Below are 25,292 nucleotides of genomic sequence, written 5' to 3'. Positions count from 1 at the left end.
CCTCTCCTCCTCTCCAAACACTAATACAAACTTTCCATCTTTTCCCATACGAAACAGCTTTAATGTGTCTTTTCCTGATCATCAAAATAATATATTTGTTAAAACAATTATCAATGTGTATGAGTAGACAGATGTAAGTATGGAGAAAAAAATTTTTAATTACTTGAAATTCTATTGCACAGAGAAAATCATTGATAACTACTTTTTTCTTTTTATTTATTTCTTATGTGACAGTGGATTTGGTGCTGGGAATTGAACCCAGGGCCTCACACATACTAGGCCAGCACTCTACCACTAAGCCACATCCCCAGCCTTCACTGATACTATTTTGATGATCATCCATACAGATGATACAATAAATTCAAACTTAAAAAAAAGGTCCACATCAATATGGCATTCTAGAATCCATTTTAAAAAGAAACACAATCCTGCAGTCTATGATACTGCACAGAGATTTATGTCATCATTTTAAATTGATTTAACCAATCCCTTACTAATAAGCATTTAGGAATAGATCATCTTTTAAAAATGTGAACATCTCAAAATATTTGGCTATACTACTGAGTGGGAAAAAATCAGAATTCAGTCTGAGAAGTTTTATTACAACCATGAAAAACCATAGTGTCTGGGCACAAAAGCAGTAGAAATTGAATCAATTGTTAAATGGAATAGCTTGAAGAAATCTTTTTACAGCAGTGATATTTAAACAGTAAAGAAAGTTCCTCAACAATAGTAACTTGTAAAGTTAAAAAAGATCCCTATTATTTTTTTTTTAATGTTCTGATAGTTAGGTCACGGTTCTGTATGACATATTTCAAGCAGCTGATCCCCACGTAATTTACCCTCATAGAATTCCTCCCAGTAGGAAAGGGAGATATAGTACCAGAGTCACTTGATCCTTGAGAAGGGGAAAAGGAGAGGGGTCATTCTGGAGCTCATAGCCTTTGCCAAAAGGCATCCATGGACAACACATGGCTGGAGGCTCAGAGCTGAAGCTCAAGAGTACATGGGCTCACAGTCTCCAAGGAGAAGCCCCCAGCAGATATCTCAACCTGTCTACTCCCAGTCTTGGTCCAGGCAGCAATGGCTGGGTGAGGAATGAAAGATGTGTCTGGTGAAGAGTAGGCACACCAGGATATACAGACTACACAAAACCTGGAGCCTAAAAATCAGAAGTACAGAAAATGGCTGCTTAAGGACAGCTGCAATATTCATGGCATTATTTAACATTCATATACTAAAAATGACACATATTGATTAATCCCTTACTGTACATCAGGTTCTGCAAAAATGCTATACATTAAAAATTTACTTGGTCCTTCCAAAAACCCAATAAGGTGGGTACAAGTATTTTCATCCTTTTGTCAAGAAAACTGGGTACAGTTAAGTAACTTAACCAAGTTATCTAGTTCAGTGAAGGAGTGGTCAAAAATCAGTCAATTTGAAATCAAAGTTTGCACCTGGGCTATGCACATGTTTTTGCATTTATAAACATGACTCAGTGTGATACGAAGTGCTTATCCAGATGGGAATGGCAATGAAGCCTCAAACCTGCAGCCTACTTTTCTGGGGAAGGAGACCCTGCAAGTTCATCACCAAAGTAAGCCTTCTTCTCCTAAGGAGGTCCTGCACTGGACAGTACAGATGCCATCACTATCTTCCAGGTTCAATGGGTCGTCATAGAAATGTACAAGACCAAACGTGACCTGGAGCCAGCCCTCTCCAATCTGTTTAGTTTTACACATGTCCTTTGTCAGAGCCTTCAGCCACATCACCATAGTCATTTTTTTTAGATGTGAAATAGAGAAAACACACTTCAGAATAATCACAGGAGTCATTCGTGGCAGAAGCTGAGCTTGCAAGCTGAAGATTGGTATATTTAGCTTAAACAGGATGGGTGGAAGGTTAGGATACTATATTTGGGCAAAACATTGATTTGGGGTTTGGTGAAGTTCTGGTTTTGGCAGCACTCTTCTTCTGCCCTGCCCCCACCCCAGGCCACATGGGCCCAGCTACAGAGTATGGCTCTTCTACATGCAGGATCTGCTAGCTTGGTCTCCCCAGGGCTTTGTAGAGTAGAGGAGGCACAATTCCTCCAGGGAGTGAGGAGATGCTAAACACAACCAGAAAGTAGACAAGAAGAAAGCCAGAGAAGCAGAAACCCTGGAGATCTGGTTGGTTGTGTGGTTCTGCCTGGGACACACAAGAGGTGAGGTGCTCTTTCTGGGAAAGGACCCAATCCCAGAAAGAGCACTTCACTACTCTGGCCATGCTGACCTTAATCACACTGGCTTTCCCAGTCTTCTTCCCCCCCACCCCCCAGACTGAATGGGGAGTATATCTTAATCATCTCAGAGGAGGTGCTCAATTAATGTTTGTGGAATGAATGAGTTCTACATGTTAGTCATACAATGTGAGTGTGGTCAACACTACTTAAAAATACACTTAAAAATGGTTAAGATGATAGACTTTGTTATGTGCATTTTACCATAATTAAAAAATCATTCATAATGACATATATTATAACCAAAAAGAAAAGATGAGGTGATGGCCCTCAGATATTTCTAATACTTACCATATGAAATTTAGTAGCATGTAGGTTGAATAATTTGAGTTTAAGAACTATGGGGAGAATTAATTAGACAACAACAGTGAATAGTTGTCTAACAGTTCAATAGCGAATCATGATTTATTCAAACAAAAAGTCACAAAGCAATGGCAAACAGGACCCTCCCACTAAGCTGTCCCCACATCCTACAGCAAAAGATTCAATAAGTGTGCCAGAGGCTAGAGATGTGGCCCTAAGCCTGTCCAAGAAACTATACTCTAATATGTGAATCTCCAAGAAAAAATTCACATGCCTTTCTGGCCCTTAACCTTCCAGTCTCCCATTGCCAACCCGGGGATTTCAAGAACCTGGAGCCTACATGAGGAAACATTTATGTTATACACATGACAGATTAACAGGAATACCATGGGTTCAGATGCTGGCTCCTCAGTTTTCTAGCTGTGTGACCCAAGGCACATGACTTGAGTTCTCCAGGCCTCCGTCTCCGATTTAAAATGACGCACAGGACTCAGCTATGAAGTCAGAAGCCAGACTGTGAATTCTGGCTCAGCCACTCATGAGAGATGGAAGTCTGGTCAGGTTAGACTTTCTAAGCCTCAGTTCACGCATGTGTAAAACAGGGTAATCACAGCATCTGTCTTCCACAGTGACCATGAGTACTGCATGGGAGAATACAGCCAAAGTGCTTATCACACGCTTAGCACAAAGGGGGCACTCAAAGCACAAGGCATGAGTTATCATTGATTCAACAAACTGTTGAGTACTATGTAAATGCTACCCATCCTTTAAAGGCTAAGCTGAATCCCATTCTTCATGATGCCCTGATGGCTAGAATCTAAAAGCCCTCTCACCTCAGGGCTTGCTTACCACGAATGTACTAGCATTTAGTCATATGCTGATATGCAGTATTAAATCCTATATTGATATCTAGTGTTTCAGATAAATGTCTTATCTCAAATATCCTTTCTTTTTCCCAAAGAAGAACTGTGGGAAGTAGAATGAATTTAAAAGATATACACAACTACTGTAAAATAATTTTTAAAAAGAGAATGCTGAAATCTGAGTTAATGTTAGCAATCTGCTGTGCTTTTTCCAGGTTTTGCCTTTGCACATGCAAATAGGTTTTTATTAAAATGGGCTCATTCCATACATGCTAATCTGCAACCTCTTTTGTTTCAGACATTAATTCATGTCCACACATAGACACTGACATCATATTCCTTAAACAGTGACTATGCTCCACTCTATGGTTATATTAATAGTTTACCTAACTGGTTCAATAGAGATGGATATTTAGTTGTTTCAAGTGAATTATGGCATGAGGGCAAGGGCCGAATCCTGTGTGTTTCAGCAACTCCACAGAGTTAGCATGGTGCATGTGGTAAGCATCCAGTAAACTGTCATATGAACTCTAACAACATTTGTCTCTGAGTCACAGCTGGATTATTATCCTTCAGTCCATCAAATATGACTCCCATAACCAGCACCACTGTATAAAGCCAGAATAATGAGCTACATCTGTAACTGACTTTGAGATATAATTCTTAGATGAAAAATACAAGCTATTCAATATGATTTTAATGCTGGCTCCTTACCTGTATTAAAATTATTTAAGACCCAGCAATTCCCCACATAGTTGTATACCCAAGAGAACTGAAAACATGTTATCCACACAAAAACCTGTACATGAAGCGTGGGCAGGATTATATAATTTCCAAAAAGCAGAGACAATACAAATGTTGCTCCGCTAATGAATGGATAAAATATGGTATCTCCATACAATGGAACGAGTCTGTCATAAAAATGAATGAAGTACTGACACGTGTTACAACACGGATAAATCTCAAAAACATTATACTAAGTAAAAGAAGCCAGACACAAAGGGCCACATATTATACCCAAAATAGGCAAATCCAGAGAAAGAAAGTAGACTAATGGTTTCTGGGCTGAAGTGAGTGGGAGCAAGAGGAAATGAAGGCTACCAGGTTTCTCTGGGGAATTATGGAAATGTTATAAATTAGATAATGATAATACTATTATACACAGTAAAGATTCTAGAAGCCCCTGAAATGTATATGTTAAAATGGGGAATTTAATGATACATGGTATCTCAATTAAAAATACAAAAAAAAAAAATCTTTAAAAAGAGGGTTATCAAATGGCAATTCTACTTTACAGCTTATTCACTAAAAATATTACATGAGAGCCACCAAATACCAAGTGCTTTGCTGAGTTCTAGAGACACTATGGTCAGCAAGGGCTGCACTCCTAAGAAACTGAGGTCCCATAGTCCCTAAGACAAGCACAAAGAGCAATGGGACCACATACAGACAAGGGCTGTCAGGACCAGGATTAGGCTGACCTGAGGGAAGAACTTACATGAAGGGCCAGAGGAAAGAAAAGCAGCATGGAGCGGCTGAAAGATAATTCATTATTCAAACATATCAAAGTAATTTAAAATATCTAGGTATTTGTTTTCTATTACATATTGGGCACTGTGTTAGATGATAATATATAGCACACTGTATTTTCATGGGTACATGATAGAGTCAATGGTGGATTCATTGATTTAAATTCATGGTATTTAATAAGGACAAGAACACTTTTTCAATATATTTTAAAAAAACAAATACAGTGATGCTTTGGCCCATTCATTCCACCTTTGCTATGCCCAAATAGACACAAGATCTGCTCATATGGATTCAAAGTGACATAAATACCATGATACTCATTGTGACATTGTTTATAAGAGCAAAAGACTGTAAACTAACCAAGTATCCATCAAAAGGGAACCGCTAAATGAATTAAAATGAACCTTCATTAAGAAAGACTATGAGATGTTATAAATCAATGAGGAAAATGTATGGACATGGAGAAATCTCCTAGATATCTGAGTAACTAAAAAGGTAAGGTACAAAACAGTATAGTCAATATGCTTCATTTTGTGTAAGAAAGGAGACAAAAATATATGTACATGTGTATAGATATTGATGTACTGTATATATCTTATATATTTATAGTTGCTTGTATTTGCATAAATAAACTGAACAGGAATGACACACAAAACTAAAAGTGGTTACTTGAGGGCCGGGGACAGGAAGGTGAATGTGAACAGGTGAGTGGAAAGGGACATTTCTCAATGTATTTCTTCCCATCAGTTTTTGATTTCTGAGTCATGTGATGTATCACCAAATAGGATCTATTCCCAAAAGATTTTTTTTCCTCAGCTTTAAAAAGCTGAGACTGTAGGTTCTCTATCTGCATGCAAATGCTAAAGTAGCCAGCATTACTAATGTGCTCATAAGCATCTCTAAATGGTTACCTGAAAACCCAGAAGTGACAGTGTAGATAAAAAAACTTCAAATAACCACAAGAGCAGAAAGGCCACTCAAGACACACTGTGTGTACACAGGACCATCCTTGATAAATTCACATCAGCCACATGTTAGGTACAGAGGTGCTAGGGACACTGAAAAAATATGAAACAACTCCTTCCTTTAGGGTGGGGTAGGGGTCACAGCAAGATCAAGGAGCCCATGTCAGCCCTATTGCCTATTATCTGTTCATGTCACACCCTTGCTCAGAAATCTTCCAGGGCTCCCTGTTACCTAAGCTGACACCAAGTCCAAACGTTTGGACAAGGGCCTCCATGGCCTGTACCCCTTGCTTGTCAGTCCAAACTCATCTTCCACTACTGCCAGTCTTAACACACACACACACACACACACACAAACTTCGGCAACACAGAGACACTCACCAGTTCCCCCATGCTCTGTCTGTCTAGAACACCCTCTCCCCAGAATGTCTGCCTGGTCAATATCCCTCAGGTTTCAAGGCCCAGCTACCCTTCTTTTTAAAATATTTGTCCCTAACCCTCCCAAGGAGTTTTGCTCCCTTCCTGACCTGCAACTGGACCTTGAACACACAAGTGCAGCAATGATACTGTCACCTCTCTGAAGACTCTTGGCTTTTCTGAAAAGGCAGAATGTTCACCTTTTCATCTTTTATGCCTAGCCCCAAGAACAGCATTTGGCAGAGAGCAAATACTCTCTGAGTCTGGCTGAATGAATAAACAAAAGAAGGCAGAGGGGGTTCTAAAGAGGAATTCACTCTACTAGGAAAGGAAGGCCAGGAAAGTATCCTGAGCAGGGGGTTCTCCTGCAATATCTGAGGTGGACATAAAAGGAGAAGCGGGAGTTGGCAGAATGAGAAGGGACTGAGGAGAAGATTCAGGGGGCAAGGGGGCATGAACTAAAGTAGAGAAGCAGAGAAGACAAGGGATCATTCAGGAAGCACAGGTGGACTGGTTTGCAAGGAGAGACAGGCAGAGGGGAGGCCTGGGGATATGCAGAGGAGTCCAAGACAAAGGAAGCCTTGAAGCCTTTAGCTGCTCAGACCATAGGAAGCCTTGAAGCCTTTAGCTGAGCACCCCAGGAGGAGTTAAAGTAGGAGAGACCATGCTCAGCTCTGTGTTTGAGAACAGTTCATGGTGGCTGCATGGAGGAAGGATCACAGGGAATGAGGGGCTAGGGCCACATCATGACTGCCCACAGCCATTCAGGTGAGAGACGTCACATGTCAGAGCTAGGGACAAGAACATTAAGGGCAAGAGGTGACTTGGGAGTAATTCAGGAGGGATAACCAGAACAGCGTAGGACAAAGCAAGCATGGGCCAGGAAAGAGGGGAAATAAAGAGTTTCTGTTTGGTATCTGTATTCCTGGAAACTGCAAACTACCGTCTTGCTAGGGAGTGGGGAGGCTAATAAAATCATAGGTATCACCAACTAGCCTTGGTAAGAAGACCCCCCAAGGTGCCAGAACAGACCAGGAGAAAACCTCACTGCATCTGTCTAGGTAAAAGTTTAGGGATGAGTGGATCACATTGTCAAAGAAATCTCAAAATTATTTGCTGACACCCTTGTTAGGTATGAAATACACATAGACCTCGGCATTTAGTGAGCACTCAATAACTTTTTTGAATCAATGATACATATAGGCCATACCTACCTTGTCCCTCCTTACCCCCTCTATAACTAGAAACACCTCCACAAGGGGAGCTGACATTCTCTCAGCCTCCACTGAGCACTGAAACAAAGCCTGCTTCCTCAGGTAAGGCCATGGGACCCACATGCAACTCTCTTTATAGTTTATTTAGTTAAGAAAATATAAAGAATAGAGGAAAAAGATATTATAACTTGCTAAAGACCTCCCTTTTAAAAAAACAGAAACCACATAACAAGTAAACAAATAGCTTTTTAATAAACCTGAAGAACACTTCAGTGGTAAAAGTCACACAGAGGCAACACAAGACAGTACAACAGAATGATATCCATGTTCAAGGGCAAGACCAGCATCAACGCAGCCTCAGAGAGATAATTAGGTCTACAGAAACACTGTTTCTCTCTCTTAGGCTCAATGTTGGTGCCCACCCCACACCTGGGACTTGCTGCTTTATGTGTCACATAAAAGATACAGGAAAGAGATCTGAGAATCAGTACCAGAAAGCATTCTGGTGTATGGGTCCCAGCTGCTCCGTGGAGCTTACTTCCTGGCTGGTGGTCATGACAGAAAGGTCCCCAGGTGGAGGTTCTCGCATGGACCACTGCAACGCCTCCCAACCAGACTCCCTATGTCCAGTCTCACCTTCTAAACCACTCTCCACAGCAATGTCATCACATCACTATCCTCCCCAAAACACTTCAAAGACTCCTCATTACACCCAGGGTAAAGACTCAACTCCAGAGCATGACCTGTTAAGACACTCCATGATCTGGCCTCACCTCCACTATTGCCCCTCCTTCCCATCCCCAGAGCATCCTATGTCACTAGTTTGTAGACTACCCCAAGCTCCTCCCCACTCCCACTTCCTCATCACTCTATCTGCATGAGGATGTGCTGCTCCCTCTGTCTAGGACCTCGAACATCTCCTCTGTTCCTAGCCTTACTTAGCATGTGCCTACTCCAATTCTCAGCTAGAAGCCCCTCCTCCAGGTTGAAACCCTGGCTGAAGTTAGGAAAATTCATCCATGTGGCTTTTAAAGTCTTTTAACATCAACCCCCCATCATGATCCGTAATGCCCCTTTAGGGTGGGTGGAGGCAAAGCTCACAACTCAGATAGGAAGGTCATAATCCTCTGAGCCTCCACTGCCCTGCCTTTGAAACAAGGAGAGGACTTCTTAAGGAAGCTCCTGAATTTTGCAAGGACAGAGTATTGTTAATTTTTTTTTTTTGGGGGGGGTACCTAGAATTGAACTCAGGAGCACTGAGCCACATAACCCAGTCCTATTTTGTATTTTATTTAGAGACAGGGTCTCACTGAATTGCTTAGCGCCTTGCTTTTGCTAAGGCTGGCTTAGAACTGGCTTTGAACTCATGATCCTCCTGTCTCAACCTCCAGAATCATGGGATGTTTTCCCCTGTGGAAATCCTGTTTGGTAGAATAGGATTGCATGCTAGACACAGACAACCAATATGGCAACTCAATTAGAATACTAATCCTCAAGTGACTGTCTGCTTATCTGTCTTCTTTAATAAACAGGAAGGCAAGTTCCTTTGGGTTAGGCAGTGAGTCTTTTTTTCTGTGTTCCAAAGCCCTAGAATGACGGCTCTCACAAAAGTAGTGATTAATCAACATCTACACAAGAGGGCAAGAACTAACTCTGTCCAGACTAACCTACCTTAGGCCACAGAAGCAACAATGCAGAAAGATGGGACTGAGAGCAACACTGGCAAAGTTACACTTGGCCATCCCACAGCTAAAGGCTAATGGTGTGGTAATCAGTCAGTGACAATCTGGCAAGGTCATAATTGTCATGCCTAGAGTTCTCTGGACACAAGAAACTCAGGGAAGAGAGGCCAAGAGGCCTCACATTCTTATTTTTCGAACTCCAATAATGACCACACAAGAATAAGTTGTGTCAATATGTTAACTAGCTTCTATTTCAGATTTTATTGCCTTACTCAGAGTAGGCATATTTGCTGAATAAGTTTTTTTTTTTAAAAAAAAGTCAAAGTCTGGGTCATTGAAGAGTGTTAATTGGGGATATGTCCAGGCTGGGTGATAAGAATGCCAAAAATGCTGCTTTCGATGTCTTGGGTAATAAATGTACTATATAGCAGACCAACTATGCTTTTTATTTCAGGGCTAGAAAGGTGTTGCTCCCCAGAAATTCCTAGGGATGAATTATTCTGGATATCCAAATTTTCTATATTACTTGTTTTAGTCAGCTTTTTCATAGCTGGGACCAAAGGACTTGATAAGACTAATATCAAAGGAGGAAAAGTTTATTTGGGTATCATAACTTCAGAGATCTCTGTCCACAGATGGCCAATTCCATTCCTGGGCACAAGGTGAGGGAGAACTTCAGGGCAGAAAGGAATAATAGCAAAGGAAAGCAGTTCGGGTCATTGTGCCAGGAAGCAGAAAAAGAGAGACTTCCCTCACCACAGACAAAACATATACCCTAAAGGCAAACCTTCAGTGACCCGCCCCTTCCAGCCACACCTTGACTGCAGTTAATCCTTATTAGGGGCTTAATGTACCAATCAGTTAAACTTTCATAACCCAATCATTTCACCTCTGAACCCTCTTGCCTCATCTCATGCATGAGTTTTGGGGGATACCTAATATCTTTCAGGGCTAGAAAGGTGTTGCTCCCCAAAAATTCCTAGGGATGAATTATTCTGGATATCCAAATTTCCTATATTACTAGTTTTAGTCAGCTTTTTGGTAGCTGGGACCAAAGGACTTGATAAGACTAATATCAGAGGAGGAAGTTTATTTGGGTACCATAGTTTCAGATATCTCAGTCCACAGATGGCCAACTCCATTCCTGGGCACGAGGTGAGGCACAACATTACCACAGGCCTAGGTTTGAAACTTTAACATTAGTTATTATGGCTAAACATACTTCTAAAATGTAGATGAGTATACAGGTTGCAATGTGTTCTGGGTGTTAGATTTTTTCAGATTTTATAATCTTTGCATATATATAATGTCTTGGAGATAAGAACCAAATATAAACATGAAAAAAAAATTTTTTGGTATCAGGGGCACTCAACCACTGAGCCTCATCCCCAGCCCTATTTTGTATTTTATTTGCAGACAGGGTCTCACTGAGTTGCTTAGTGCCTCACTGTTGCTGAGGCTGACTTTGAACTTGTGATCCTCCTGTCTCAGCCTCCTAAGCCACTGGGATTACAGCCATGCACCACTGCCCCAGATAAATGTGAAATTCATATTTCATATATACTTTATATACATTGCCTGAATATAATTCTATTATTGTTATAAACACTGGAGATTGAATGTGTGGTCTTATAAATGCGAGGCAAGCACTCTACTACTGAGATACAGCCTTAGCCCCCAGATAATTTTATAAATAAACATTTTTAAATAATTTTGTGCATAAGACAAGGTTTCATGGTGTGGAATTTTCCACTTATGATATCATATCAGTGCTCAGATTTTGAAGCATTCTGGATTTTGTATTTGGGGATTTCCTTTCCTTTTTCATGGAACTACAGGATAATCATTATGATTGTGTATTATACTTTACTATTCTAATAATTTTAAAATCCACTGCAGCTGTTTGATTATACTAAGAAATACCAAGTGTTCAGATTTTTTTCATTTCTTATTTTTTCTAAGAATTTAATAATGGACAACTCTCCCACCAGTCTATCTATACCACCCATACCACTTTTCCTATTTTCTTATTCTTTCTTCTATAAGCTTGATAACCATTCTCCATAACACTGTGTGTAAAGCAAGAGCAGGTGGGTTTTGAACAGGGCCTGAAGGACTAGCCTGGGTATGGAGTCCAGGACATTAGGGCACAGGATCAAGACCAACACCAGCTACTCTGACCTGAATCCTGTTCCTCAATTATGTTCCAAATGGATGAGGCAGCCACAAAGAGGAACTGAACATGGTCAAGATATTACTCTAATACTTTTTACATGTAATAATAATATAAATAACACATACTGGGTTCTTATGGTGCACCAAGCCCTCTCCAAAGTGCTGTGTTTCTATTAGCATTTTCAGTACTCCCAACAACTGTCTGATATATTATTATCCCCATTTTATGGATGAGGATACTAAGGCATGGAAAAGTTAAATGATTTGCCTAGATGCCACTGCTATTATATAGAACAGAATTCAAGCTCAAGCAGTCTGGCTCTAGGGCCATGCAAGACCTTGACCACTGTGGTCCATAGCCTCTGATGATTTCCCAACAGAGCCACACCACAAGGATCCCTTACTCATTATTACTACAAAAACAAAACACAAATTTATAAAGCAATGTGTAGACCAGCACTGTCAAAAGCACTTGAAATGTAGCTGGTATGCAAGAGAAACTGATTTTTAAATTTAAGTTTAATTCATTCCCATCATTTAGAAGAAAAGAGTAAGCCATTTTAGGTTAGAGTAGTTGAAAACGTCTGCAAGATGAAGTGGGAACCTGTAGATGTAGCACTATATATTGCTGAGCAAGGCCTGATTTGGAGTGCCATGGGGGTTGTGGGACCAAGGGGTGTCAGATCACAGGTTAGGTTCAGATACTACATTCACCCTACAGATCTCAAAATAAAGGCTTCAGAAGTGCACATGTGTCTGTGTGATGAGCTTGTCAAGCACAGAGTCTTAGCTACATTCAGAGGCTGGTGTGATAAAACCTGACTTGGCAGAGCAGAGGGCATGAGCCAATCTGCCCAGCCAGGGACCACGTCATGCTACTCCCTGGTCAGCCTTACAAAGGCCATTAGGGCCTCTGCTATGACAGTCACAAAGCCAAGCCCACCCCTTCCTATCCTGGACAAAGATTCCTTTCTAATATATGGATTTTCTCCTTCCCCTCCCTGGGTTTGGCTAAGCTATAATTACATACCAAACCCAACTTTAGGATAGAGCTCAATTTCAACTGAAATATGAAATAAAGTCAAGATGAGAACTTGAGTGTTCTAACCTAAGGGAGGTACAACTTAACTAGAGTATAGTTTCTCCTACATCTGTACGATCAGAGGAAGGTGCATCTAATTAGCAACTGCCAACTTAAGTTCTCTACACATTTTCTGACCCTTTTGTATATGCCCATGTTAAAGAGGCACAATTTGGCCAATGAAGTCCACGATCCCATAAAGCAAGTGCAGCTCAGAAAGGTTAAGGGTCTCGAGTGTGCCACACAGCTATTTACCAGAAAAGCACAGGCCCTACTCCTCATTCCTTTTACCTCAGGATTCATGCCTCAAGGACACTGGAAGAAGAACACAAGTACTCCTTCATGCCCCCCTTAGGCTATTTAAAAAAATAACAAAAAACAAAAATCAACCATCACTCATTCCTTTCAACCTCAACATTCCTCTTCTAAACAAGTCACAAAAATCCATATGAAAAATTATTCCTTGCCCATAGAGGTCAAAAGTTGATCCAGTACAAAGTTAAGACGACAAAACTAAAAACATACTTTAAACTCCAGAAATGTAGGGTCTAAAAAATTAAGTTCTGCTCCAAGTTCCGAGGAATTCCTCCTCTCAGCCGGAAAGTAAGCATTGTGAAGCAGGCTCTGTGATTTCCTGCAGGACTCCAGGAATTGCTGGAGGGGAGGCCTGTTTACCCAAGGATTGCTCCTCCAGGTCAGGAGCCCCCAGACTGCTCTTAAATTTCAGGAAAGAGCTGGTCATGTCACTCTAAACCCATGCCACACTCTCCATGACTCTTGATGCTACCTTCTCAAAGAATCTGGTACTGTTATCAGAGACCTAACCACCAACACTTGATGATTAACAAGCATGGGAACATGTTCTGGGCATCCCTCAAGGGAGAGGGTGGACGTCACCAGGGGAATAAAGGGAAGAGTTGTATAAATTCCATCTCTATCTGTTGTCCTAAAACATACCTTCAAATCAGGCTTCATGGCCCACGCCTGTAAACCCAGCAACTCAAGAGGCTGAGGCAGGGGGATCTCAAGTTCCAGGCCAGCCTCAGCAAATTAGGGAGATCCTGAGGCACTAAACAACTCAGCAAGACCCAGTCTCAAAATTAAAAAAACAAAAAGGGTTAGGGATGTAGCTCAATGGTAAAGCACCCTGAGTGCTTTACCATTGAGCTACATTTAAAGAAAAACAAAAACAAAAAACAGACACATCCTTCCCCCTTCCCAGGAGCCAAAAAAAGTCTTCATAATGGTGTTAGGTCATTCAATGAACTTTTTAAAACTCTCTGTGAAAAGAAAAAATTAAATACTCCCTAAGAGAGGTATCTGCACTTTTGTAATAAAGATGAAGGAACAAACTGATTAATTTAACAATACTCCGCCCTTGCAAAATCCAGGAGCTTCCTTGAGAAGTCTTCTCCCTGTTTCAAAGGCAGGGCAATGGATTGCTCAGAGGATTATGACATTCCTACCTGAGCTTTGCTTCCACCCACCCTAAAGGATAGGGGGTTTGATGTTAAAAGTCTTTAAAAGCCACGTGGATGAATTTTCCTAACCTCAGCCAGGGTTTCAACCACTAAAGAACTCCCACTACTAGAAATAGGACTTTCATGTGTGTACACACACATATATACACATTGCCCATTATAGACGGGCATACACACGTCCCCCGCAAATTCCCATGCTGAAATACTAACCCCCTAAAACGATGACATTAGGAGATGGGACTTTTGAGAGATAATTAGGTCATGGGGTAGAGTCCTCACGAATAGGATTAGTGCCCTTATAAAACAGCCTAGACATTTACCAGTAAATGGAGCCTATCATGCTAAGTGAAATAAGCCAATTCCAAAAAACCAAAGGCAGAATGTTCTCTCTGATATGCGAATGCTGACTCAAAATAAGCCAGCACTGGGTGGGGGTGGGGAGTTGTCACTGGACTGGATAGAGGGGAGTAGGGAGAAGGGGGAGCTGGGAATGGGAAACACAGTAGAATGAATAACTTTCTTATGTTCTTATATGAATACAAGACTAGTGTAACTCTCCACATCGTGTACAACTACAAAAATGGGAAGTTATACTCCATGTATGTATGATATGTCAAAACACATTCCACTGTCATTATAACTAAAAAGAACAATTAAAAAAATCAAAAAGCTTAGAGGTTAATCTCTCCCTCTACCTTTTATTCTCTTTCTCACTTTTTTCTGCAGAGATAGACATCTACGAACTAGGAAGCAGACCCTCCCCAGACACTGAACATGCAGTGCCTGGATCCTGGACTTGCCCAGACTTTAGAAATATAAGAATAAAGTGTTGGTTGCTTAAACACCCAAATCTATGGAATTTTTGTGACAGTTTCTCCAGTGAACTGCCTTCAGATAGCTGTGCCCTACAAACTATCTAGGAGCGCCCGCCAACTATTCTTCTCTGAATACTGGCAATCCCACACCCAAAGGTCAGGTCTTACTTTATAATCAATTGCCCTTTCCACCAAAAGCAATGGCTTGAGGTTGAAACCAAATGTTGCACCACCCACTCACATCAAGCTTTAGACTTGACTTCTGGGACTAGAGGTATACAATTCATGCCTTGCATGTACAGGCCCCAGTTCAATCCCCAGAAGAAAAGAAGGAAGAGGGGGAGTGAGGGAGGAAAGGAGGAAGGAAGAAAAGGACATGACTCCTATCCACAAATAGTACATCAATTTTAAGTCCCCACACTGTAACTTCTTTGAGGACAGGGACCCCACTTTATTCATTTTTTGCATCACAGAGCTCTCGTATGCACACAGCAGTACACAAACACTCAGGTGCTAAATTAATCAACACAGAACTCTTAAGAAAGATATATCAATTTCAAGACTTCTATCCATAGATTGGCATTTAAAGATAGAGTCTAGAATCCCAGTAGGTGGAGATGTAGAAGATACACCAGAGACAGTTCAGAAGACATGGCCTCAGTTTTGCTAAAAATTCACTCTACTGTCCTGGGCAAATCTCCCAACCTCTGGGGTGGGTGGGGTCTTATTTTTCTTTTCCATAAACACATTAGAAAACTTCTTGGGTTTCCCTCTAAGATCTTAAATGTGTATGGCCACAATGTTAACTTGATGACAAGGGCAATGCAGAAGTGACAACAAGAACCACCTAACTACATGGATGCTGGGTAACACCAGGCAGTAACTTCAATGGGAGGCAAATCCTGGGCCCATTTTTCCATGTTCATAGGTGATAGACACATACATTTGGGTCATTCTCTGTGGTCTCTTTCAGAGAGATGCAAATTTCAAAGATTATTCCAGGCAGAAAGTGGAACAATGACCCAAAGACATTACTTCCAGGTAATAAACAGATTCCACTCAGACAAAAAAAATAAAGCAGCCTGTGGCTACATTCCGAAGACGCCCCATTTGTAGGAGCATCAGGGCTGCGCTCTAAATGCAAGCCAGACATTGTTGGATTCTTATTTTGGCTCCAACTCTAATGCAGAGTGGATGGTCCTTGGCCAAATTTCCTCCTCTAGAAGTTAGGCTCTGGATGGGTATGACAGCCTCCATAAACCATCCCGATTACAGGGTAAGGCCAGTAAAGCATTTCACAGATGTAAAATGCTGCCAATTCTTCCAGACAAATCAGAGAAGACATGAAGAGGCAATAGGGCTATGGTAGAAAGCCACAGATCATCCTCCTTAACCCTAGGTTCCCACAATATCATCAGAGGACTCAGAGGCCTTGAAACCCCCCACTCATAATCTGGTCCCATTTCTCCTCTGCTGAAAATCAAGGAAAGTTGTGTGACTTTTCACCATCCAGAAGAAGCCCTTGCAAAGCTCTATAAACCATAGTTACTCATAACATTAAGCAGCTGTAACTAAGTTAGGTTTGGTTCCCATACACTGCAGGACATTTGAGACAGTGGAGGTAAATCAAGGCAAAGGAGCACAGTGTGATAAAGGTCTGCTCATGAAATAGAAAGGATTGTTTGGGAACTGTTAGTAGTTTTACTGGTTTCTCTTCTCCCCCTTCTTCTTGAACCATTAGGTACCAATGGATACCAGATACACAGTGCTGGATAGAAAGGTTAAGTGATAGTATCAGCAGTTTCCCACCAAGGCCTGCTAATAGAGCTCTCACTGATTAGAAAGCACTTCTGTCCTTTGGGAACTCTAATCCGAGCTTATCAAACCTCTGGCTTCGTCACTTATCAGGGTGGGAATGAGAGGTACATCAGCTATGCCACAGAGTGATTTCTGGGGCCCCTGCCCATGAAGAAACAGATCAAAAAGGAGTTCATGCCTGGCAGAGTGAAGCTTTCACCATAGCAACACATGTTATTCTACAAACAGTCAGGACTAAGGCGCTCTGTTGTGACCAGCCTGGACAGTGCCTCTGAGAAATGCATGACTGAGGCTTCAGACAACAGGGCAAGCAAGAGAAAAGTGCCACCTATTTAGCTTGCAGGGCAGTCTTCTTATGGTTTTTGCTTCTCCACAAAGCTGACAGCAGCAGCACCAAGACCCACAGCCCATGTTCTAAAAAGGTGGATGTCAGACAGAAAACAGATGTTCATTTACACCACAGGGGATTCCTTGGGAAGAAAGGAACTCAGGTAGAGCCAGTGATTGAACCGTTCGGAGAACAGACAGCTACTGGGGAATTCAGCAAAAGGACTCCATCTCAAAACATGTCTTCTCTAGAATGAAATGTAGCCAGGATGCCCAATAACCATCTGAGGGTGGAAGGCAGACTCAGAGATTAAACAATGAAGCCCACTGCAGTCATCAGTGTGGCTGCTGAGCCCATTGAGGAAGGGGCCATTTGCCAGGCATAGTGCTAATGACACATATGAGTCTTCATCTTGAAATTAGTATCAAACATTCACTAACTGGTCAATGCCTCTTCCTGGATATCACATTTTTGTCAAGGGAAGAAACAGGAATAACCAAAGTACCCTTATATTCTACACAATACAGTTAAACTGGAGGCTTGACCAGGAGAATATCTAGCTCCAAATTTTTGCTTTATGGCTCAAATCACTGAGCCAGACACATAGAAATCTAATTGTCAAACAAGGACACCCCAGACAATAAGTAATTCCTCATGGTTTCCTCTAACACCACCACTGGACCATATCATAGACTAAAGTGGGGAAGCAAAGAGCTATAAAAGGGACAAAGGAACTCCTTCAAAAGTGCATTAGAAGTTAGTCAAAGAAAGACAACTTATGTCCACAGATGTACGTCTGTGACATTTACATACTTCCTTCTATGAATGCAGTAGAAGAATAATCATTTTACAATGCTAACATTAAGAGACAGGCAAAGAGCCCATTTCAGGTTATGATACCTACAGGGATATGCGAGAAGATGTGAACTGTTGCCACAGCTAATGGCTATAACACATGAGATAAACTCATATTCTGCAAACATTTCATCCTGACAAGTCAATCATCGAGTCAGGAACAAGGAAGAAGGTAGTTCCTGGAGAAAAGGTAGATATGCCACACCTACTTCCAAAACAACTAAAAAACAAAAAACAGCCACTACTCAAAAATTCCTCTGGGTCCTAAATCCTTAAGTCATCACAGACCAAACAGAAACCAAAGCTACAAATGACAGAATTTCACAAACATTTCTTTCCAGCTACAGAGACTAATTTGAAGGGGAAAAAAGTTTCTGTCTCGAAATGACATTTTAAAGATAACGTATAAGTTGCTTCCTCTCTTTCCCCTTCTTCCCATTCTCCATTCGCTAATGAAAGAGTTTCCCTCTTCCCCTGCCTGCTTCAGTTGGAAACGTGGCACAGAACAGGACACTGGACGGCAAAGGGAAAGGGGAGGAGGGAGGCTACTTTCAAATCTGACACATACAGATACCCGACCGGTGCCCACACCCTGAAGGACTGTCAGGACCAGACTCCACCTAAGAAAAGACCAAACTGTTGAGCAGAAAACTCCCCCTGGCGCCACCTCTCCCAAAAGCAAAGTTAAGAAAGAAAAAGCTGGAAAGGAAGGAGGGGGAAAATAAAGTTCCACATTCCTGACATTTTTTAGCCAAGTGCTGTGGCTGCACAGCCCAGCTCTATTCCAAACAGCCCTAAAGACAGGGAGAAATCCTGAATTCAGGGGAAAGAACCTGCCCTCTGCCTTGGAAGTAGGATGACCCAAAACTAAACATAAAGGGTGGGGCAGGGGGAGAGGTACTGGGGAGGCCAGACAGCCTTTCATGTGTGTTCCCAAAGGAAGTGATCCCAAGGGAAGGAATTTAGAGTCAACATCTCCCTAAATATAAGGAGCTGAAACCCTGAGGTTCTTGAGAGGGAAATGAAGGGCCATGAATACTACAGGGATGACTAGCAAGGCACAGCTGAGATGGACACACAGGGTTGTGGCTGCCCAGGGTGTGGGAAGGTGGGCAACATGAGGCCCATCTTATAAACCAAGACTGGGCAGGGGACCCCAGAGGGAGAGTGGTCAGGAGAGTTGCTCTCTGTGGGAAGAATAATGATTGAGTTTTCCTGGCCCAGCTTTGAAATGAAGGAATCTTAGCCTGGCACAAGACAGGAACTCAAGAGCCTAATGGCCTCTCTCCCTTTCTCCCCATGCCCCTGCACCTCCCTCTGTGCTCATTTCAATGAAGAACTGTGTTGACTTCTGGACTGTATTCCCTCCCCACCATATGCATCCCCACATACACTCACATCACATACACTCACATCAGGGGAGAACCCAGAAGACCTTTAAATATCCAGTCAGTCTTGTGCTAATTTTTGAGGCATCTCCCCATTTCATCCCCTCCCTCTCACTCATTTTACTCCAAGTATGAAGATGCCTATATTGGTTTCTTTTGGACCCTAGATGCTTCTGTTCTCATTTGTAGAGGCAGCAGAGTTCCAAGCCCACCCCCCTACCAAAAAAAAAAAAAAAAAAAATCTCTGTGAAGAGTTAGCTGGTGGATTAGACAGGACCTACTATGTGTCCAGCACAGAAGGCAAGTCCTTCATACTTGAGGTTCAGAGCAAAGCCCTCTTTCTCATGGACCAGCAGTAACTGACAATCTCACAGAGCACTTCTGAGAGGAGAAACCTGCCCTGTAAGTTTGGTAGGTCTAAAGGGCCATGGGAAGAGAAGTGGGAATGGTGGAAAGAGTGGGCCTACAGGCATTTCAACAAGGCCCTTTCCATACTCCCCAGTCCATTCCTAAGGAGGAGAGAGTAGTTTCATTTGTTTCTCTCCATGGACTTTTTTCTTTTATCAAGTTCCAGGAAGAAGAGTTCCTAGCACCTTTTGACTTCCAAAGATTGGCAGGTTTAGTGCACAGAACTTTCTACAAGACTAGACACAAGGATAGAAGGAGGTTTGGAGCTCACACACTATATAGCTCTTTTTACACAAAGATAAAGCAGGCAGAGCCAGAAACCTTAACAAATCCAGAAACACAGCAGAGAGCCATTGGCTATGCAAGAGATGTGTCTGCTTCAGAGGGTGTGGCTATGAGGTTTATAGATGACACGTGTGTCTTTCTAGCCAGACGCTCCAAGACTGGGTCCTCCTCTCCCAGGAGGCTTCCTGGAATGCAGGACAGCAAACAGACACAGTGGTATCAACAAATACAAATCTTCTGTTATTTCATTAAGTTATCATTATGATAAATAATAAAAGTGCTCCAAGAGCAAGAAATTGATTCTCACATTAGTAGGAAACATTAAGGCTTCTATTGCTAACATCTCAGTTAAACCTACAACCACCCTGTGAGGAAGACAAGGTATTACCAACTTCTTCAACAATGGGAAAACTGAGGCTGCAGTCAGTTTTTCAGTCAGACAAGAGACAGCAAAGAGTGGGGCACAGCACCATTCAATACATCACAGGAGGGCTGTGGAAAGGAGCTCTATGGAAAGGAGTAGAGAACCCTATTCCAGACTCAGACTCATTTCCTACAGACCCTGAAGCCCAGCCAAGGTCACATGCACACATCCAAACCTGACCTGGCCACCACAGAATGCCCCCAGTTTGAGGGCAGACCCACCAACCAAACAGGACCCTTGTCATCTATAGAAAGAAGACAGGGGACCCAGAGACAGAGGCACACAGAAGGAGGAATCAGCCTAGGAATCCTCCATCTCCAAGGCAGCTTTTAAATGGTTACAGCTTCCAACACATCCCCCAGAATGCAGATAAGCAACCCTACCCAGAAGGGAGGACAAGGAGCCTACTCACAGGAACCAGAGGCGACCATGGTAGCCGTGAGGGGAGTGCCACTTACATATCTCATGCCTGAGACAAGATAGACCACAGCGAATCCATACCCAATTTCCTCCAGTTCTATCCACTTTTGAATATCACATTTCTCTCTTTCTGTACGAGTAAGGAGTCTTTCCCATCAGCCCTCTTGGATTCTGACCCCTTGTTGGCTTACTAAACTCCCTGTTCTGAGGCCTACACCAGTGCACTGCTGACCTTATAGGATCCCATCTTCTGCTCCCATTCTCTGCCCCCAATTTCAGCAGCCACAAGAAAATCACCTTTCCCCTAAAAGTAGAGGGTATCCCTGTCCCTCTCCTTGGCCCTGTAAAAGGGGTGAAGCTCTTGAGTCCATCACACATGGATCTAAAGGGACAGTCCATAGAGGGTCCTCAAAACTCGCCATTTATGCCATAATTAAAAATAATAAGCAGAAGGCCACTGCTGGGATAGAGCCAGGGCTACACGTGAACACCTGGAGCACGTTCCAGAGGTAAAGATGCAAAACACCCAGAAAATTAGAAGGGAGGGGAAAAGGGTCAGGGTTCCTCCCACGTAAGAGCCCAGGAAAGCTAGTGACCCCCATTTGGGACAAGACGGGTTGTGCAATGACTGCGGGTCTGGGAGTCTCCGGGCTTGACTCCCGGATGCCAAAAAGGAAACCCCACGCGTCGGGCCAGGGTGGCAGCGCTGCGGTTGGTTGAAGTCCAGACTTGGCTTCAGGGCTGCATAGAGGGTTGCAAGGATATGGTGGGTACCCAAGGGGGCGGCAGAGTATGGCACCACTGGCACGGCGCGAAGCTGGAGGTACTGTCTGGGTTGACTGGGGTACAGGCCAACGGGGGTCCAAGGCACAAAGCCGGGGTGCAGATAACGTGCAAGACAGCCCAGAGTTTAAGCTCAGATGAGGACCAGGGGACCTGCAGGAGTACTCCCGTGGCGCAAGACAGAAGGCACTGCCTGCTCCTCCAGTACCCCCTCCTCAGTCTCTCACCTCGAACATAAGCCCGATGAGGACGCAGAGCACCAAGCAGAAGCCGATGTCCGCATGGTTGTGGATGACGAACTCTTGACTGAAGAGAGGGTAACTTTTCGTCCTCCTGCGGAAAGCCATGGCAGCGGGCGCGCAGCGGCCGGCGGGGCCCGCACCCTCGCTCACCAGCCGCAGTGCAAACTTCTCCAGCCACGGCCCGGTCCGCCCGCCGGCCCGCCGACCGCTCGCCTAGCTGCCCGCCCGCCCTGCGCGGAACAACTTCTGGGCCCCGCCCCCTTCCTCTGCCCGCTCCCGCCCCCGCCGCCCGGAACCGCCCCCGGCCGCAGCCCCCTCCCCACCCGCGGCCCGCACTCCGCGAGCAGGGCCCGCCCGGCCCCGGCCCCGGCCCCGCCTCCTGCGCGCTTAACCCTGCAGCCGCCGGCGCCGCGCGGGAGGCTGCGGCCGCAGTGTCCGCGGCTGGGAACTGCGAGAGCAGCTCAGAAACCCTTCGGCCGGCGCCCACGCCACGCCCAGTCCCATGCCCCGAGCCGGGGCTCACCACCTCCCGCGCGCAGGGCGCAGGCCGCGGAGGAGGCGGGCGCCCAGGCCTGCCCGGACAGGAAGTGGGCCCGGGTCGCGCCCCGCTCCTTCCTCCGCGAGAAGGGAAGGGAAGGGCCGGGAAGCTTCGGGCGCGGAGTAGTGGGCCGCGCAGCCAGATATTCCCGGGGTGGCGAGCCGGGGCTGAGAGCGGCGCAGGTTCGGAAGAGGCAGGGAAGCTTCGGGCGGGCCTTCTCGCTGGCCACAGCGCCCTGCTCGGACGATAAATGAATGGACGGCGGATCTAGTATTTGAGAGCTTGCAGTGGGCTAGGCAAGGTTCTGGGTGCTGAGAATGGGCGGCAAACAAAAGGCCCTGCCCTAGGGGGCTTACGTTCCAGTGGTGGGGGGAGTGGGAGGATGGGTGTGCTTTCGCCCTGTAACTTTTTGAGACCTGCGTGCTACCAAAAGTAAGTTTTACGCGTCTCACCCAAAGTCTTTCTTCGTATTAATTGATCTGAAGAAGTGGAAGAATAAACACAAGAAGAAAAAGGAACTTTCTTAATGAAAGTTTCTATCAAATATTGCATTTAAAATACTCCAGGAAGGACAAAAGGTCTTTTTAATAAATTATGTGGGCAAATATTGAATTTAATTCTACCAGTAATGAAGGAGTCAACTAATCACTTTCTAGATTTACAGAAATATAAAATGAGCAAAGAACTATTTGGTTTCTTTTTTTTTTTTTTTTTTTTAATTAGGCCCACTGTTATTTCATTCTAAGTAAACATGATTTCTTAAAAATGGCACCGTGTCTGAAATGTGACTGAGACTGGATGGAGTTCCTAGAGAAATTTTACTTCCTAAGTCTGCACTATTTAGCATACAGTCTTGGATCTTAAATTCTTCTATTTGGAGAAAGGAAAGGAAAAAAGTGCAGTATTGCCTCTATTGAGTTAAACCCCACTTAACTTCAAGACTGACATTTCTTAAAGTTGGTCCTTAGCCTTGTGAGGAACAGAAAGCCCAAGAACTCTGGAGCACCTTGATTTTCTAACGAAGGCATGGTTAAAAGTTTCCAACCTGCAGCCAGGCCAATTAGGCTGAACATATGAAGTGGTTTAACATGGGTACCCCCGTGTTTCCCATGACTGTTTGTAGATGATGTTGTGGTGAGAATTTCCTGCATAACATAGGATGTTGTCAATCAGTTCACATTTAGAGTTTAGGCTGAAAGTCCTGGGAAATAAATCAGGTATTATAATCTCGTCATCTATAAATGATAAACCTGGAGTAAAGGGATGACTTAGTGTTCATATTGCCAACTGCAAGTCCTGCCCCTTGAAGTATAATTGAACAATTAGGCATAGGGTTGTTAGATGAATGGTTTGATGGTTCATCGCTTTGAAACTCACAGAACACTGTATGTCTACTTCAGCCATTGTAACCATCTCTAAAGGCCAAGTTTTCAAAGGCATCTTGAACCAAGTGATGGATCTACTATTTGCCAGGACCTTCAGCCTAAATTTTTAATGTTAAGAAATTGATTAACATCTTTGCAGGAAATGTCCAACCCCTGTCATTCAATCAGTCATGGAATCCAATAAATACTTACCTCAGAGTCTCTCTCATCAACCCCCACTTTCACCATTCCACACATGGCCCACACTAGTAACTCCTGAATCTCTCCCTTTAACATCCATTCCATTGGAAAAGTCTAAAGAGCATCTACTATCTGCCAGACACTGTGCTAGTTACTGGAAACAGAAAGATATGACAATCTCTGTGTGGTTTAAAATATATCCTCAAATTCTTTGTTAATTCTTCCTTCAAAAGTCTTCCATTGAGTTAGGGTGGACATAGTGACTCACTTCTAACAAACAGAGCATAAGTGATGGTGTGTGACTTCCAAGATTAGGTTATAAAAGGCATTTCACATCGGTCTGTCTGTCTTAACTCACACTGAGGGAAGCCAGCTGCCTTATTGTGAGAATACTCAAAGTCCTATGGAGAAATCCAAATGGCAAGAGCTGGAGCCTCCTGCCAGCAACTGGCACTAACTTCTTGGGTATGTGAGTGAGCCATTTTGAAAGCAGATTCCCCAGCCTTCAAATGACTGCAGCCCCTACTCATCTCTTGACCACAAACTCATAGACACACTAAGCTAGAACCAGCCAGTACAAAGCCACACCCAAATTTTTGACCCACAGCAACTGTGAGATAATAAATATTTGCTGTTTTAAGCCACTAGATTTTAAAATCTGTTATGTAGGAAGAAGTAACTAATATGCACTGTTGGAGCTTAACATTTTAGAAGTGACAAAGACATCATTACAGTGCAGTGAAGTGGTGACTCTTAAGAACAGTTTGAAATATGTACACTATGAGTACGAAGCAAGGGTAACAATTCTGATGTAAAGGGAAGACAACATTTGGGCTGAACCTTTATCTGACAGAGATTTTAGTGATACAGAATGCAGGAAAGGGTGGGGGATGAGTTTGGAGAGTTCAAATGGAGGATTGTACAGGTTTTGAATACCATGATAATAATTGTGACTTTATTCTGCAAACAGTGGGAAGGAATGTTTCAAAGCATGACCAGATCTGGCTTTGAAGGAGAAATATCAGGAATATGGAATATCATTCTGATTTTAACAGAATGATGTCAGGAAGACCACTTGAGAAATTATTACAATCCAGTTAAACAAAAAAAATGAACACTTCTCAAAGAGTAGTAGTGATAAGAATAAAAGTGAATTATTTCACAGATATTTAGGGGGATTACCTAATTGGACTTGGACTCTGTGACTGCTTAAATATAAGGAAGTTTAGTGAGATAAAACTTTAGATATAAATCATAGTTGTACCATTAAATGTAACAGCAGATAAAGAACAGACTTAAGAAAAGAAGATGGTCTCATCTTTGAATGAGCTGGGGTTGGGGAGTCACAGGGCATCTGAACACACACTTGGACAGTTCAATTGGAAACTGCTAGATTGTATTTGGGGAGGGAAAAGGTTTTGTGGATCC

The 25,292-nt window shown here is 43.2% G+C and overlaps 1 protein-coding gene across 1 annotated transcript in view; it reads right to left on the bottom strand.

Moving 5' to 3' along the window:
• Tram2 (translocation associated membrane protein 2) overlaps nucleotides 1-21,983 on the bottom strand; it is a 76,767-nt gene extending 54,784 nt beyond the window's left edge. Inside the window, exon 1 of the mRNA XM_026400898.2 lies at nucleotides 21,747-21,983. Within this exon, the coding sequence (XP_026256683.1) occupies nucleotides 21,747-21,866 (120 nt within the window). The 5' untranslated portion in view covers nucleotides 21,867-21,983. The remainder of the gene's footprint in view (nucleotides 1-21,746) is intronic.
• Nucleotides 21,984-25,292: the final 3,309 nt, after the last annotated feature.

Source organism: Urocitellus parryii, chromosome 8, assembly GCF_045843805.1.
Source record: "Urocitellus parryii isolate mUroPar1 chromosome 8, mUroPar1.hap1, whole genome shotgun sequence".
In the NCBI taxonomy this organism is placed as follows: domain Eukaryota; kingdom Metazoa; phylum Chordata; class Mammalia; order Rodentia; family Sciuridae; genus Urocitellus; species Urocitellus parryii.
Note: the sequence above shows the minus strand (reverse complement) of the source record. Positions and strands in the feature narration are given on the sequence as shown.